This window comes from Podarcis bocagei, assembly GCF_964188305.1.
Source record: "Podarcis bocagei genome assembly, chromosome: 1".
Lineage (NCBI taxonomy): Eukaryota > Metazoa > Chordata > Lepidosauria > Squamata > Lacertidae > Podarcis > Podarcis bocagei.
The window spans coordinates 107,824,026-107,842,454 of record NC_138125.1 but is presented as its reverse complement, the minus strand read 5'-3'; the positions used below and the strand labels follow the sequence as shown (position 1 = coordinate 107,842,454).

Below are 18,429 nucleotides of genomic sequence, written 5' to 3'. Positions count from 1 at the left end.
GTCCTGTCTCTTTTAACCCTCAGTTACACACAAAATTAGCTGTAGCATTTAAATGAATCAGAATTAAGAGTGCTTAAATTTGGCAGGATTATCCCAGCATTTTAGCTATTTGTGTTGCTCAATAAACAAATAACTATGCAAAATACTAAACAGAAAGGGATCCCACAGCTGTGCTGATGGGAAAATTGGATGGAAGTTTTAAAACCTTATTTTCATAAGAGTCGAATCGAACATTGCAGGAGCAAGTTCTTTCTGCAACAGAACTTCTTATTCTCCTTTCTCCACGCTTTGCAAATCTGCCCTGGAAGGCCACTCAACCCTCTAGAGCAGGGGTGGCTAACTCCCAAGAGACTGCAATCTACTCACAGAAGTAAAAACTGGCAGTGATCTACCCCCTTTTGGGGAGGGGGTTTCAGGTCAGGGTTGTTCAGATTTTTTTAGGAAGGGAAGCCTCGTTTTTGTGGGGTTCAGGTAAAAGTTGTTGAGCTTTTTTAGGGAGGAGGAAAGCCTTGATTTTTGAGAATTCAAGCCTAAACTTAAGGGAGAAAGGAGAACAGCCACCAGCCACTCACCAACAGATCGCTAGGGCAGTGTTTCCCAACCTTTTTTGGGCAAAGGCACACTTGTTTGATGAAAAAAATCTCGAGGCACACCACCATTACAGCCCCGTGACGTCAGCGCGCAGCGTCACGCCGGGAGGGACGCACGAAAGTGTAAGTTTCAATTTTTTTCCCTCCCCCTTGCCGGGGAACCTCCAAGCTTTGGGGGTGGGGGGGAAGGAGGCAGCAAAGCGAGGCAGGAAGGAGAGCGCGGCTTGGCTGGGTGAGCTTTGGCAGGGGCAGGGAATGAGAGCCGCGAGGCGGGCACTGCGGATGGAGGCGCTGCCCGCCGAGCTCGCAGGCAGCCAGGCAGGCAGACAGCGAGAGCCCCGCGCTGGGCGGCCTCTCCTCGCCGCCGGCGCCCCGCCTCTCGCCGCCCGACTCGCCCGCCTCCCTCCAGGCAACATCTCGCGGCACACCAGGCAACATCTCGCGGCACACTAGTGTGCCGCGGAACAGTGGTTGGGAAACACTGCGCTAGGGAAACAAACTGAGTAAGCTCTGTCTTCCGTTCTGAAGATTGTGCAACAATGGAGGGTGGGGCCAGATTCGATTTTACCAGTGCTAAGGAAAGGGACCCAGCGATCGACCACGATCTACCCAAACCTCCCGGGGATCTACCAGTAGATCGTGATCGACCTGTTGGACATCCCTGCTGTAGAGCAATTTGGAGAATGCACTGCACATGAGGAAGAGAAGAAATGCAAGGTCCACTGTGTCTGCAGTTATGTTTGCATATAACTTCTATTTCATTTGTGCACAAAAATCACTGGATACAATACATAATGTATGAAAACAAGAACAAGAACAAGAAATTTGCTATTTATTGTATTTTGAAGCACAAATATGCAGATAGAGTGGGGGAAGAGAAAACAAAACAAAAACCACAGCTCTCCAAACCTCATATATAGCAAAAAAATTCAGTGTTCATTTCCAGTCCTTGAAAAGTAAAACTGAAAGCTAGCGCTCTCTCTCTCTCTCTCTCTCTCTCTCTCTCTCTCTCTCTCTCAATCATCTATCTAAAGCTTAAACCCAGGACTAATATTGCAAAAGTGGGGGGGGGGGGAATTGATAGCATCTTTACAATCAAGCAGCATACATTTCAGCATGGAGTAGCTGCAATTTTTATTAAAACTATTTTCTGTATGAATGTAAATTAATAACATCATAACAAAACTTACAGATTAAAGTAATGACAAGCTGTCTTCTTAACAGAGTTTCTTAATATAGGAGCTGAGCCATAAAATATTTCTTTTTTGCTGGCTCCATCTAATGGCCAACACAGATTTTACAAGATGCTGCTACACGTTTTTGCAAGCTATTAAAAACAAAAAAGCCCTCAATCTACAGTAAAACATGTTTTTGATTAGGCATTTTTTGTGGACCATTTCTGAACATAGGATTGTATCCATATTTTATTATGTTTGGAAGTTAGGTCTGTTGAAATCAAGGCCCATTAATTATGTCCATTTAATTTGAATGTGTCTAACCCAAGCATGAGTTAGTTTCAGCTGAACATTAAAATATTATCAAATAAATTTTACAAATGATGTAAAACTAGCAATTTTGCCAACTTATTAAAAATCTTACTGGATTCATTACATGGAGTTTCGTTCACTAATTGATAATATATCCATGTATTTCCATCATAACAGAACAATAGTTCTTAACTGAAAAATATTCTCTGTTAATGGGTGACACATATATCACAGAGATATATTCTGTGGTGTGAATATGTATTTTTCTAATTCACTGAGGAAAAGTTGAATTCACAGACCAGAATCCAGTTGGTCTTACTAGGCCTGTTGTTCCAGTGGGAGACATCTTTTAACAGAGGAGGAGATGGTACTATTTTTGCTGAATCCCCCTTTCTCCTGGAGCCCACGCCATCCCTTGAAATTATGCACAGGGGGAACCTTCTATAACAGGTTTTATGGGACCATGAAGAGGAGGGGGAGTTGGGAAAACCGTTCTCTTCCTTTCAAGGACTGCCTCTCTCCATAGGAACCTATTCAGATCGTGCAATCATCATCTGAGGCCCTTTTTCTTGTGCCTCCTCCATGAGACGTCGGGGGAGGGGCAACACAAGGGCCTTTTCGGTAGCGGTTCTCCACTTGTGGAACCATAACTACAGAAGAAAAAAGCATTTTTATTTTAAAAAATAAATCCGTTGAACATTTCAAATACAGTGGTACCTCAGGTTAAGAATTTAATTCATTCTGGAGGTCCGTTCTTAACCTGAAACTGTTCTTAACCTGAGGTACCACTTTAGCTAATGGGGCCTCCCGCTGCCACTGTGCCGCCTCCGCCGCACAATTTCTGTTCTCATCCTGAGGTAAAGTTCTTAACCCGAGGTACTATTTCTGGGTTAGCGGAGTCTGTAACCTGAAGCGTATGTAACCTGAGGTACCACTGTATGTCGTCAAAATAGAAGCACTAATCTGAACAGGAGGACCCCAAAAATGTATTACTGAAATGGAAGTAAAATAAAAAAACAAATGCAAAAACCAATCCCAACCCATCCAAAGAAGTTACTTGCACCCACAAATGGTTTGTATGGAAAAATCCCCTACAATAGCTCAGATATTTATTTATTTTCTAACATTTATTCCTTGCTTTTTTCCATTATGGAAAGTGGCAGTATACATGGAATTCCTAGCAGGTCTCTCATTTAGGTACTGACCAGACACAGGTGTGGTTAGCTTAAGCAAGGTAATGGCCTTATCATGTGCTTTCAGAGAGGTGATGTCAGTGCAAACGCTGTCTGCTGAGGGGATATTGGGCTGCTCCACACAGATACAGCATTTGATTTATCAGCACTTGACTTTAGAACACAAGTTCATTCACCTTGTGCCTTTACATGCTTTAAGAGAGTGAATGATGCCACTGGTGGGTTTTTTAAATTATATACAGTGGTACCTCGGGTTACATACGCTTCAGGTTACAGACTCCGCTAACCCAGAAATAGTGCTTCAGGTTAAGAACTTTGCTTCAGGATGAGAACAGAAATCGTGCTCTGGCGGTGCAGCAGCAGCGGGAGGCCCCATTAGCTAAAGTGGTGCTTCAGGTTAAGAACAGTTTCAGGTTAAGTACGGACCTCCGGAACGAATTAAGTACTTAACCCGAGGTACCACTGTACAGGTGCTGGTTGAATGAAATGTTCCTCTGTGGCTGTGGTAACTTTCATATGAATTCAATCTGCAAATGGTCTGTGCCCCCACACACAAACACTACCATCTGATGCTATCATTGTCAAGTGCAAAATACACTTGGGTGAACTAGTTCAGTGAGTACATTCAATTGCTAAATATTTTCCTAACAAGCTACATTCAAGTATTTGCAAAATAATGACTTGCACTGCTCTGACTAGTTCTACAGCTTTCCAATACCCATATACTTCTTATAATATGCCTTCTTACAATGATGAAGCTCTATCATCATCTTCTCTTTTTGCATCCCAAATATTCTACCACAGCAGTATTTATGGATGTACAATCATGGATCGAGTCACAGTAATTTACGGTACTGCATATTTTATCGTCCTGTATATCATTCCCCAAGAATGAAAGCAGCCTTGGAATAATGAGCGAGGGCTTGTATATTATTGGCATGTTGGGAAGCAGATTACTGCAGAAATTATAAGTTTCAAAAATTACTATATAAATCTATTTTCAAGGTGAACTAGAAAGTGTATCCCTCCCCCCTCCCCATTCCTTCTGCACTCAAGCTTGCAGTTCAGTCATTCTCTAGCACCAGCTGCTGAAAACACTTCTATTTGCAATCTCATCATGTGGGTATATGAAAGATATAGCCCAAATGGTGCCTTCAGTCAATTTAAGAGCTTGTCGTGAAATGTAGGAGAAATGTCAGTCTTGTACATAGGAAGGTTTGGGGCCATTCATAGTAAGTCAAAAGCACGGTCTTCCACAGTCCCCAAAGTTATAAGAAGACTATAATAGACCCTGGGGCACTGGTATAATTTATACCTAGTGACTCACTGCCATTAAAAGATGGGAGCACTAAGATCCACTTCTGATGTAGTTTCTGAATAGTTGAGCCCAACAAAGAAAACATTACAATGATAAATTCTCTCTCTTTAGGCATTCAAAACAGCGTTTGTAGGCTAGAAATAGGAAGGTGGAAAATCCCACCCCAAGTTCCCTAGTATGTTGTCTTATTTCCTAGCCTTTATGTATTTTGCACCAAGGTTCGAAAGGGGGGTTCTAACTGCATTCAGCTGATCAGAGTTAGAATTCTCCCTGCAACTGGGAACCCTGGTTGGAATCGCCCTGCAGAGCTTCATGATGAACACTTGACGATCAGGAGAGGAGGCGGCTGGGATAGTGGGTGGGTCTACAGAAGGCACTCCAAACAGAGATGGACCTAAGGTCTCTTGCACCCGTGGCAAGGAGCTGTATCAACACACACACCCCGGACCAGAAACTCAAAAGTTTGCTTTTCATTGTCTTTCATGCTCTGCCAGTGAACAATTCTAATAGTGCACAGATGTGCAGGCTCCTAGCTACTCTGAGCCCTTGGCGGGATCCAACCTAACCAGCCCCTGGTTACAACCCAGACTCCAAACACAATTTGAGCTCGTGTGTGTGTGTGTGTGTGAGAGAGAGAGAGAGAATGTGTGTATGTGTGTGTGTGTGTGTGTGTGTGTGTGAATGAAATCCTAAGTTACAGTTTCTGGATCTGGATCTGAAGTTGGAAAAAGGACTGAAAACTTCATGCCAGAAGAAAATGTTCCTGACCAAAGCCACAAACTTAGCTAACTGAGAATCAGCTCTTCTCCCTTCTAACACAGCATTGCCACTTAATTTACTATTTTATGTATACCTGCAAATGCATAAACATTTCTCGTTGCTTTGTTTGATCACATGACCTGCACAACTGGCCTACCAAGCCCTACTAATTTTACCATAATGTGTGCGTGCACATGTACATATATGCACACACATACCTTGGACTTCGTATGCACATACTCAACCAATATATACCTCCTCACCACACTTAACTGTGTTAGATGTATCCTGGAAGATTTCAAGTTAGTGTGACATCGGGAGTTAAAAGTCAGTGGTGGGGTGGTGGGTGTTTTCCCTAGATATTCTGAATAAAGTTGAAAGGCTCATAGGTCTGTGGACAAATTACAGGAAACACCAAGCCCAGCCATGGCCAAAAGATTTTTTGCCAAACTGAAAGCAGCAACACAACTTTAGCTTAAAGGGTTAATTCTAGGACATGTGACAGGTTTTGCCTGTTTGTCTGAGACCCTGGTGATAAAAGCTGAACATGATTAGTAACAGTACGTTTGGTTTCCTTCTGTGTTTGAATAAATACCTCAGCATCATACTCCCAAAGTTGGTTTCCTCTCATGTGGTGGCACTTTAACATGATCACAGGACCATTGAGTCTAGACACATCCAAACACAAATCATCTGTACGAATCTCCTTGTCAGCCGTGTATGAAAATACCTGGAAGAGATAGGTACTGGCATTATTTTTTTTAAAAAGTCTGTATTACTAGGGGACTTCTTGCCCCACTCTCACCCCACAATAACACCCTATCCTTTTCACACTGTGCAATTACAGAGTCCCATTTTCATCTTCTTAATGCTGTTTCTGAAGCCACTTCTGCATTCTGTTCTGCACCCTCCTGAGTACCAGTCAGTATGGCCACTGATTAGAGATTATGGGAGTTGTACTTCAGCAATATCTGGAGCGCCAAAGGTTAGCATGCTCTGCTTTTGAAGTGTCACTGGCTTCAGGAAATGTGGGTTTTTAAGTACTTAAATTGCGACTGCTTCGTGCCCCCTTTTTAAATAAAATGCACACAGTATAATGTGGAAGTTAATAATATTAATATTAATAAATAATAATAATAATAATAATAATAATAATAATAATAATAATAATAATAATAATAATCTGTTGCACTGATGGAACATTAGGCTTAGCACTACACTGAATCCTGGTAGCAATATCACCACAGCCTTCTGTTCTTTGTTCTTTAGGGAGAAAGGGGGTGAGGGGAAGATAAGAGAGAAGGTGAAAAATATGCATACAAGGGAGGAAAAGTTATGAATTCCACACTGCCAGATGGGATTAAGGTAGTCCCAGGTCAGAAAAACAATGAAGACAAATTAAAGCAACCTATGTGGCAGCTATTTTAATAATTTACAAGACTCCCAATTACTTAGAATTCACCTCCCAATTGATTTAAAGTATTCTAATGAAATCTACAGGAAAAGTGGTTTCTCTTAATTGTTGAAAGCAACCTTTCGCCAATTAATTGTTGAAAGCCTTTGGCAAAGCATGCAAATTGAACTTGATTGCATTACCAATTAGGGAATGCATGCAAATCATACTACGTTACCAATTAGGGTGTTTTAAAAGGGGAAAAGATTACTAAAAGCAGATTCAAGCATGCTTTACTTCCACATGTTCTAATATTTAGATACAATGCCCTAGAGCTTTTCGCAAGGCATTTTTACATATGGTTAAACCCAAAATACACATGTGCAACATTACATTGGCAACTGGCAACTGATTTTAGAATGGCAAACACAGTGCTGAATGTTACAATTCCAGCCTCATCTTTTTTGGATTTCTAAGCAAGTTATAATGTCCAGCAATAAGAGGACCTCTATACAGTGGTGCCTCGCAAGACGAAATTAATCCGTTCCGTGAGTCTCTTCGTCTAGCGGTTTTTTCGTCTTGCGAAGCAACCCTATTAGCGGCTTAGCAGATTAGCGCTATTAGCAGTTTAGCGGCTATTAAAGGCTTAGCGGCTATTAAAGGATTAGCGGCTTAGCAGCTAAAAGGCTATTAGCGGCTTAGAAAAAGGGAGGGAGCGGGGGAAAATCGGAACACTTGCAAGACGTTTTCATCTTGCAAAGTAAGCCCATAGGGAAAATCGTCTTGCGAAGCAGCTCAAAAACGGAAAACCCTTTCGTCTAGCGGGTTTTCCGTCTTGCGAGGCATTTGTCTTGCGGGGCACCACTGTACCTTTAAACTGTGCTGGATCTACAAATTTTGCTCTATAGGACAAAAGTCTGCACTGCTGCCCCTCTCCCACTGCCTTCCATGCCCTCTCTCATCTTTGGGACCCTACCCAGTCAAGGAAGCAAAATAAGGTGTTACGTCTGCAGTGGTCTGTGTTCACCTGAGCTTGAGTATGGACTTGGATTCTGAGCCCTGTGTTCTGATTTGATAGATTATATCCAATCATGTAACATGGTCAGGGTTTGGGCTACCAGTATTGGCTCTTAAGCACTGGGCTACGATTCGCAGCTTGGGGGTTTAGACAGCCAATCATGTTGAGAGTGGGAGTGGCCCAAGCCTTCAGATAGATAGATATATGCTCCAAACATTTCAAGGCCTTTGCTGCTCCTGGAAGGAAGGAAGGAAGGAAGGAAGGAAGGAAGGAAGGAAGGAAGCAAGCAAGCTACAGCAGGGAAGCAGTGGTTTCTCCAGGAGGTGCCAATGAGTTTTTCTGCAGCTCACTTGGCTGGGCATGCTCAGAGGTGTTGCCTAACTGAGCAAGAGGCTGTGGCTGTACACCTTCTCCTGCCTTTTGGCAGGTGGAGTGAAGCAGAAGAGGATGGGCATACGACCTCTGATACTGGAGGCAGTACATACCAGCACAGCTAGCAAGCATTGATAGTCTCCACCCCCATCGTTCTGCCCGGACACTGAGATCCAGCGCTGAGGGCCTTCTGGCAGTTCCCTCGCTGCGGGAAGCCATGTTACAGGGAACAAGGCAGAGGGCCTTCTCGGTAGTGGCACCCGCTCTGTGGAACACCCTCCCACCAGATGTCAAAGAGAACAACAACTACCAGACTTTTAGAAGACATCTGAAGGCAGCCCTGTTTAGGGAAGCTTTTAATGTTTAATAGATTATTGTATTTTAATATTCTGTTGGAAGCTGCCCAGAGTGGCTGGGGAAACCCAGCCAGATGGGCAGGGTATAAATAATAAATTATTATTATTATAGTTGTGCCTGTCTTTTACTGGTGTAACCACCCCTTTCAAAGCCATCCAGACTGGAAAATGTGGAAAGAGTAATGTGTGTACTGGCTTGATTTCACAATTGTTACAATGTGCTCAGTCTTAAAAAAAAAATTCCCCGGAAATTGTTTTGAAGGTAAAGTGAGCTTCATTTTTACCTGGTTTCCTCCCATACCGTGGCAGTTGAATATGCCAACTTTTTCATTTTCCTTGCGTCCCATGTTATCTAAGCACTGGTTCGTCTCAACATTTCTGATCTAGGGGTAAAAACACAAACAAAGGGTAAAAATTGTTGAAAGATTGCTTAAAATAATTAAATAAATAATAATCCACATGTCACTGAAAAAAAGAAGAAAATTATTTAAGATTAGGAACAGCATCAGATTATAGAAACCTGACAGCACAATACTAAAAAATATTTACTTGAAGGTAAGTACCTCTGAGCTCAGTGTGATTTATTCTTTAGTAAGTAAACTCCTTATAGATTAGGACCATAGTCGTAGGCAATTAACAGTGTGGATGTTAGTCGATTAAACAACTAATTTGTTAAATTCATTAAATTATAGCTGCATAAATTTCCAAGTGGGGTAAAAAAGGTAAAAGGTAAAGGACTCTGGATGGTTAAGTCCAGTCAAAGGCGACTATGAGGTGCGGCACTCATCTAGTTTTTAGGCTGAGGGAGCTGGTGTTTGTCCACAGACAGCTTTCTGGGTCATGTGGCCAGCGTGACTAAACCGCTTCTGGTGCAACAGAACACCGTGATGGAAACCAGAGTGCACGGAAACACCATTTACCTTCCCGCCGCAGCAGTACCTATTTATCTACTTACACTGGCGTGCTTTCAAACTGCTAGTTTGGCAGGAGCTGGGACAGAGCAATGGGAGCTCACCCCGTCATGGGGATTCGAACCACCGACCTTCCAATCGGCAAGCCCAAGTGGCTCAGTGGTTTAGACCACAGCACCACCCGTGTTCCCTCAAGTGGGGAGAATATTATGAAAGAAAGAAAAAATGACACCTTGTTTTTAGATAAGGCATGAATTTGTTATAACAGATACTGTCTTAGAAAAGGCATCCCCTCTCCTCTCTGAAGATGAGAGAATGCTCTGAAGATGATGCCATCTAGCTACAGTATTTGTAAGTACTTTAAAAAAAAATGTTTTTCAGCATTAAAAGTCAGTGATCCAATGATGTGTGACCCAGGACTGTGTCTTCTGCACAGTGGCCCCCCAGTGACAGAATGTCCTTCCCAGGAAAGCACAACTGGTTCCACAGCCTATGTTATTTCTGTTTGCCTAGGCCTTTGCTAGATATTAGTGTTGGGTGCTACAGCAAATAAGGAGGCTATGGGTTCTATATCGGTAGAAATTGGCAGTTTAAAAAAATTGCTGTGTTTTATCTGCTCCTTTGATTGCATTGGCATGCTTTTTTAATGTGTTTTAATTCCACAGCATCCTGCCCTGCAATCATATAATGAAGAGTGAGATGAAAGCACTCTTAATTAATTAATCAGGAACACCTTTTAAGTTAATTAAAATGTTATGAATTGATTAATTAGTTTTGGATCTAATTAATGAATCTATTAAACATTAAGGAATGTTGCCACATGGAAATCTCTTTTCACCCAGTTGATGTACATAATGATTGCCACCTCCCCATTCTGAGATCCTCAGGAGATGCCAGTAGCCCAGTTCATATATCAGACAGTGGTATGCTCAAACTATGGCTTAATGGGAACAAGAAAAAGAGTTGGTGCACACTGCTAAGGAGTTCCTCCCTTGCCATGGTTGGAACCTGGGCTCATGGTTTATTTTCCTCAAACAAAGCAGAAGCAGAAAGTCAAAAACAAACCATTGTAACCACTCAGTGTTTGCTTTTTGGAGATAAATAAACCACAAGCTGGGTTCAAAAGACATAACTAGCTAGACTTTGTCTTGTATTATCCATGGAGTGGTTGGAGGTGTGACATAGGGCCTTTTGAACACTAGGATGTGGAAGAATAAAGAGATACACACGCAAGGCTCCTATTAGCTGCTTTCTCTTCTGACTGTTTCTTTAGAAGCTGTGCCAGTAAACATACATGGTCCAAAAGGCTCCTCCAGCAGTATTTCCATGTTGATTCTACAGAGGATACCGAAAGTAATGCTCCCCTTTCCACTTATTATTTGCAAAGCTATTGAACCTTCTATAATAATAGGGGGGAAATCTAATTGGAATTCAGAAGGATTGAATGACAGAATTTAAAACTGATTTTATGTAGACAATGTAAGCCCTCACTTTTTTCTAATCCATTCCTATTCACTTAAATCCTGTCAGGAGTTGATTATTTCTTTTTCTTAGCTGGAATCATTTGGTATGATTATGAAGTAAACCAGGGGACATCTGAATTATTGGATTCCAGAGGAAAAATAATTAGACACTAAATATAGCCAGATTTTTAGTTCCAGAGTAAAATAGGTGGAGATAAAAAGAATATTTATTTTTTATAATTTGATAAAGGGAAATTGGAAGCGGATATGAAAAAGCGAAGCCAGTTTACGATCTGTTGGACAGGAAAACGGTTATGATAAAGACGCACAATATTACTGCCATAATTTATGCCAAGTTGCATTCTACTTACAGGATAATTTTGTTTTTATGATCTAAGATCGCTGGACCAGCATCCCCCAAAATAGCAAAAAATGTGTTGATGAAGCAGCATTTGACAGAGGGTGGCCTAAGACTGTGCTATATTAGTCTTTATTATTATGCCTGTCAGCTATAGTTAGCATTTCAAGCAGGTTTTATCAGAAGGAAACTGCCAGGAGAGAGAATGAGACCAATCTTATATTAAGTTTTGCTTAGCATGTATTTTATGGTGAAGAGAAAAAAATACGTTAGATAAACAAAGTAATACTCTAATAATTATCAATCTTAAGTCTGTCTTAAACATAGATTTTGTGGCTTCAACGTCAAGACAGCTATTTTTTTACTTCTCACTCCCTGCCTCTGACTTTGCTTCATATAAAGCACGGTGAAGAGTCCTGGAGAACTTGAACACTTGCTCACTAAAATATTTGGGGAGAGATCAGCAGCCTGGAGAAAGAGCCCACCACTATCTACCTAAAACAGCTGTTTCCGTTGGGGTCTTTTCCTAAGTCCTGCTTACCTGGTCCGCTTTAGGCTTCCCAGTACCCTAGACCTTTGTGGAGTGAGAATACCATGAAGACGGTCCATCTCAGAAGACTAATAGAGCCAAAATATTGCCCATGACTCTCGGGATTTCCCTGTCACTCAGGCTAGTAATCCTGTTGAGCCCCATATGACCTCAGAAATGGGGAAATGGTCCAGGCAGTTTTCAAGATTGCTCCTGTGAACATCCTTTTACCTGATCGTGGAGTGAATTTAGCTCCTTGGTTGTTTGAGAAACTGACAGCAGTGAAACAGCATGGTTCACAAGGAAGAGCACTGGTGGGAAAAGACTTGCAGTTAACCCAATGGGACACAACTAGAACTCAGTTTAGAGCCTACTCCAAATGATGGTATAGAAATCTTACTTTCCATTACAACTGCTCAAAAGTCAGTCAGCTGAGCAGTTTGGAGTAGTCTGAGGGCTTAAACATCTTGGCCTTCAGGATGGAAAGGAGGACTGCCCATTGGCCTGTTGAGACTAATTTGCTAGATAATTTGTGGATAAAGTTGACTGTATCCGTTCCAACTTGGATGCTGTAATTTGAGCAGTGTTAGCAGATGTACCTTTGGCAGCTGCTTATGCAGCTATATTGGAAATGTTTCAACTTGTGGAGCCTAAGAACGTGGACATATTTCTTGGAAAGATGAGACTAAGACCTTGCACTTCCTTGCTAATAAGAGGTGCCAGGGGAAGACTAGCTGAGTGAGCAGTGGGAGTGGTAGATGCCTTCTTGCAGGTAGTTGTAGCCCTAGCAAGTCTGAAAGAGGTAGTAGTGAAAGTTCCCTTAGTCTCATTGTATTGGGGGAGGGGGGGCAAATCTAGCCAGTCTCTAATATTCCTCAAGGTGCTCAAAGTCAGGGTAGTTCCAGGTTTTTCCCCTGGATGATAGGAATTATCTAGGTCAGAGGTAGCCAATGTGGTTTTCCCCATAAGTTTTTAGACTACAACTCCCATGGTTTGACAATTACCGTAAATTTCGCTCCATAACACGCAGATTTTTCCTCCTAGAAAGTAAGGGGAAATGTCTGTGCGTGTTATGGAGCGAATGCCTACAGATGGGGGGGAATCTGCTGCAGTCGTGAGCAGTCCATGGCTCGCTTTGAAACAGCAAAGCGGGTGTAAGCGGCTCCTGTCAGCTAGCGGAGCCGGGGAGGAGGGAGAGAAGCAGAGCGGGAGTTGGCTGCTTTAAAACAACCCCTGCTCTCTGTCCCTGCCTGCAGTTTTTTGCTGTCCGATTTTGGATTAGCCACTGTAGGGGCTGTGTGTGTGTGTGCTTGAGCTATGTGTGTGTGAGAGAGAGATCGTTCTCCTTCTCTGCTTCCCCTTCACTCTCCCTGCGGACTTTGGAATCCACACTCTGTGTCTCTCTGTGTGTGAGAGAGATCGTTCTCCTTCTCTGCTTCCCCTTCACTCTCCCTGCGGACTTTGGAATCCACACTCTGTGTCTCTCTGTGTGTGAGAGAGATCGTTCTCCTTCTCTGCTTCCCCTTCACTCTCCCTGCGGACTTTGGAATCCACACTCTGTGTCTCTCTGTGTGTGAGAGAGATCGTTCTCCTTCTCTGCTTCCCCTTCACTCTCCCTGCGGACTTTGGAATCCACACTCTGTGTCTCTCTGTGTGTGAGAGAGATCGTTCTCCTTCTCTGCTTCCCCTTCACTCTCCCTGCGGACTTTGGAATCCACACTCTGTGTCTTTCTGTGTGTGTGAGGGATCGTTCTCCATCTCTTGCTTCCCATTCACTCCACCAGCGCCCCTGCGACTTCCAGCGCCCTGCAACTTTAGGGCCAGTTCTCTCTGTGTGTGTGTGTGTGTGTGTGTGTTTTGACCTCACTGCGCTTGTTGGGGGAGAGTGTTGGTCGCACTTTTTCTTGATTTGTCTCAGAGTGGTTACTATCGTGGTTTCCTTGCTGGGGAGGAGGGAGAGACGCAGAGCCTGATTGTTCTAAAGGAGCAAAGCTGGAGAGGAGCCTCTCCTGCATTATTAGCAGCACCTTCTCCACCCACCCCACGCGTGCTCCTTGTCCCTTGAGTGCTTTTCCTCCCCTCCCCACTTAAAACGTGGTTACAAAGCACGGATCCACATGGATCCTCAGGATTTTTGCACTCGGTCACCCCAAATTCACCATCAGATCACATAGCATGTCCATGGCTACAGCCTGCACCAAAAACACACACGCACCCACTGTTTCATGGGGCCGCAATGGCGCAAAAACGTGGTTACAAAGCATGGACCCACATGGATCCTCAGGATTTTTGCATTGGGCTACCCCAAACTCACCATCAGATCACATGTCTGTGGCCACAGCATGAACCACAAAAATCATACATCCACTGTTTTGTTTAGAATATTTTTTTCTTGTTTTCCTCCTCTAAAAACTACGTGCGTGTTATGGTCAGGTGCGTGTTATAGAGCGAAAAATACGGTAGCTAGGCTTGTTGGGGATTAATGGACCTAGAGTCCATTAACAAGATCTAGAAGGCAACGCATTGGCTACCCCTGATCTAGATCTATTTAAATCTGATTTTAGGTGGAAATAGCCTTGCTCAATTTGGTGGGTGATTTACATCTGCTAGACCCCCTCAGTGGCTTTTAATAAACAAATACACAGATACATAAGCTAGGCAAAATAACAAAAAAACCTAACAAACCTGCTGCTCATCCCATTCCTTCTCCCATGGTTTTACTTCTATCTCAAACAACCAATCAGCATTCCCTGCCTACCAAGGATGCTCAGTCCTCATTATGACAGAAAGTCGTAATAAAGCTTAAAATTTCATTTTAATTTTCATAAGTAGCAAGTAAAGAAAAGAAAGCAAATAAAAAAGAAGGGAAAGGGAAAAATAAATAAATGCTGATGTGAACAACAGAAGTCTCTAGTTTGTAATAACAGACATTATACATTGTGTACCCACTAATTTTAAGCTTTGTGAAATAAGGAATGTCATGATTTTCTTCACTCCTGTTCTCTGCTTTACAAGGGAGCCATGGGTTCTGCTCACTGCAGGAAACAGATCCAAATAACCATTGGCTTTTATAAAGTCGGTAGAGCATGACTAGATGACCCTCATGGTCCCTTCCAACTCTATGATTCTATGAATATAATCCTCAGAGAGTGAGGAGACGTGCTTCTCTGTTCCTGGAGGCCTTTAGTGCAGTGAGTTTGTTTGTTTGTTTTGCATGACAAACAGACTAAATCAATGAATGCTGCAACCCTAAACACACTTGCTTAGGCTTACTTCTAAACAGACATGCTTAAAGGTAAAGGGACCCCTGACCATTAGGTCCAGTCGTGACCGACTCTGGGGTTGCAGCGCTCATCTCGCTTATCTCGCTTTACTGGCCGAGGGAGCCGGCGTTTGGTTACAGGCAGCTTCCGGGTCATGTGGCCTAAGCTTAGGCTTACTTCTAAACGGACATGCTTAAAGGTAAAGGTAAAGGGCCAGTCGTGTCCAACTCTAGGGTTGCGTGCTCATCTCGCTTAAGAGGCCGGGGGCCAGCGCTGTCCAGAGACACTTCCGGGTCACGTGGCCAGCGTGACGAAGCTGCTCTGGCGAACTGGCACCAGAGCAGCACACGGAAACGCCGCTTACCTTCCCACTATAAAGCGGTACCTATTTATCTACTTGCACTTAGGGGTACTTTCGAACTGCTAGGTGGGCAGGAGCTGGGACCGAAGGACAGGAGCTCACCCCGCCGCGCGGATTTGAACCGCCAACCATGCAATCAGCAAGAAGAAGAAGAAGAAGAAGAAGAAGAAGAAGAAGAAGAGTTTGGATTTGATATCCCGCCTTTCACTCCCTTTTAAGGAGTCTCAAAGCGGCACACATTCTCCTTTCCCTTCCTCCCCCACAACAAACACTCTGTGAGGTGAGTGGGGCTGAGAGACTTCAAAGAAGTGTGACTAGCTCAAGGTCACCCAGCAGCTGCATGTGGAGGAGCGGAGACGCGAAACCGGTTCCCCAGATTACGAGACTACCGCTTTTAACCACTACACCACACTGGCAAGCCCTAGGCGCTGAGGTTTTACCCACAGCGCCACCCGTGTCCCTGTAAACAGACATGCTTAGCATACTGCATATTTCTGCATAACTGTTATACAGTTGTGCTTCTGGTTACGAACTTAATTTGTTCCGGAGGTCTGTTCTTAACCTGAAACTGTTCTTAACCTGAGGCACCACTTTAGCTAAGGGGGCCTCCTGCTGCCGCTGCGCTGCCACCACACGATTTCTGTTCTCATCCTGAGGTAAAGTTCTTAACCCGAGGTACTACTTCCGGGTTAGCAGAGTCTGTAACCTGAAGCATTTGTAACCCAAGGTACCACTGTATTGCTGTATTTTAAGTTTAGACTTGGCTTTTCCATCAAACTTGTTTCTCTCCACTTTCTTAAAAAAAATAAAATCCTGCTGTTGAAGAACGTTGATGAACTTACAAGACTTGCTTGTGTCGATGAAAGTTATGTGCCAACAGTTACTATTGCTATTCCCTGTACAGCTGGGATGGGGAACCTGTGGATCTCCAAGTGTTGCTGGAATCTCCTGCTGTTGCTAGAGCTGGCTGGAATCCAAAAACACCTGGTTTCCTATCCCTGCGACAAACCTCATAGCTCTATCTGCAGGAGTCTGGGGGGTGGGGTGTCCTCATAAGCTCAGTGGACAGCTAGAAGCTGAAACTGACAAACAATATTTATTTCACAGCTGCTGCTTGAAATTCTCCTCTTGTTTCCATAGAAACCTAGCACTTATTAGTGAAAATAATGTGTTTTTAATGATTGTTTCGTAACTTCACTTACCTTAGTTTCCCTGAACTGTCAGTTACATGGCAAAACTCTCATTATTTCACGCCTGTTAAGTGTGCCGTTTAAAAAATGTCCCAGAATTATTATTAGGTTTCTTTCTCTAAACCTGGTTTCGACTGACAAGCCTTGGAGTGAAACCTGATCTGGCATTGTAATTTATAATTCTAAAAGTGGAGATGAATGTCATTTGTAAAGCAAATGCAACCCCTCCACCTCCACTTTTTAAATACATCACTGCCAGATGTTTCAAACAAAAAAATGTACAGCATTTAAGAATTAAACGAGATGAAAGACAAGGGAAGATTACAGCAGCAAATTATCTGACAATTTGGACTGCACCAAATCTCTAAATTCTGGTTCCGGGGTGGGATGGGGTGGGGTGGGACACTTGAAAGCAGATTTCAAAAGTTTTAGCCAAATTCAGGAGGAGATCTCATGTCAGTGAACATGGAAATGATTTCCCATGACTCACAACGCACACAGATCTTTGGAGAGGCGTCTAAGCAATTGATTTGTCTAAAGCAGAAATGAAAGCATTCCTTTTTTTAAAAGTTACGGCACATATGCAATGCAAATCATTATACTGGACAACCATCTTTGTTTAGGTTTTCGTATTGTGAAGAATCAAGAAAGTGAAGGTTTTTTTGGGGGGAGGGGGGATACAATCCTTCAAGTCACCTGCAATTTATCCTCCTGTTCGCCTTTCTCAAACTTTATGTGTGGCAGGAGGAAGGACTGAGGAGAGGCCTCAGGCATGAGACACTCTAGGATGAACTGGGAGATTTAGCTCTAATCCTCTCGTGCAATGAGAGAGAGAGAGTGAGGATAAGCACACTAGCTCTGCCCTGGCCTCCACACCATCCAGGAGTTGGAAGGATAAATTCTACAATGAAGAACATTTTCAATGTGTGGAGCCCCCTTTCACACATTAAAACCTTGATTTCCCAGGCCTCCAAATTACACAAAGCACCTACACACAGCTTCAGAAGTTACCGTATTTTTCGCACCATAGGATGCACTGGACAATAGGATGCACCTTGTTTTAGAGGGGGGAGAACAAGAAAAAAAAAATTCTCCCCCTCTCTGCCCAGCGCCCCTTCAGCGAAGCGGCAGGAGGTACTGCGCAGAGAGAGGGAGAATTTTCCCCCTCTTGTTTTCCCGCTCTAAAACAAGGTGCCGTTTAAGGTGCGTTCAGGCGGCTACCTTGGAAGCCTGGAGAGCGAGAGGGGTCGGTGCACACCGACCCCTCTTGCTCTCCAGGCTTCAGGTTCCTTTCGACCTGCTCTTTGGGGTTGGCGCGGGGAAGCCCACCACCAGCCCCAAAGAGCAGGTCAAGGAGCAGCGGAAAGGCGCAGCGGAGAGGCTCCTGCCATAGCCGCGCGTCACCTCTCCAGCCGGGAGAGGGTCGCAGGGGGCTGCTTTAGCCCCGCGCGCGCTCTCCCGGCTGGAGAGGTGACGTGCGGCTATAGAGGCTCCTGCCATAGCCGCGCGTCACCTCTCCAGCTGGGAGAGGGTCACGGGGGGCTGCTTTAGCAGCTATAGAGGCTCCTGCCAGAGGCTCCTGCATCACCTCTCCAGCCAGGAGAGGGTCGTGGGGCTATGCCATCTTCGCTCCATAGGACGCACACACATTTCCCCTTCATTTTTGAAGGGGGAAAAGTGCGTCCTATAGAGTGAAAAATACGGTACTCCTCCAACTTGTGAAGAGCAACACTGATATTGATAGTGGAGTTAGAGCTCACACAGTACACCTTCTTCTCCCTCATCACATGAAAAACAAAATGTTAACATAATTTCAGAAAATGTTACTTAAAAGTTACCTAAATGTATAACATTTAAAGTGTCAAGGG

At 43.7% G+C, this 18,429-nt stretch overlaps 1 protein-coding gene across 2 annotated transcripts in view; it reads right to left on the bottom strand.

Moving 5' to 3' along the window:
* GALNT13 (polypeptide N-acetylgalactosaminyltransferase 13) overlaps positions 1-18,429 on the bottom strand; it is a 167,895-nt gene that overhangs the window by 25,482 nt on the left and 123,984 nt on the right. For both annotated transcript variants that reach the window (XM_081187554.1, XM_081187555.1), the window contains exons 10-11: positions 8,771-8,869; positions 5,943-6,077 (exon numbers count right to left, since the gene is read on the bottom strand). In XM_081187554.1, the coding sequence (XP_081043680.1) occupies positions 5,943-6,077; positions 8,771-8,869 (234 nt within the window). The remainder of the gene's footprint in view (positions 1-5,942; positions 6,078-8,770; positions 8,870-18,429) is intronic.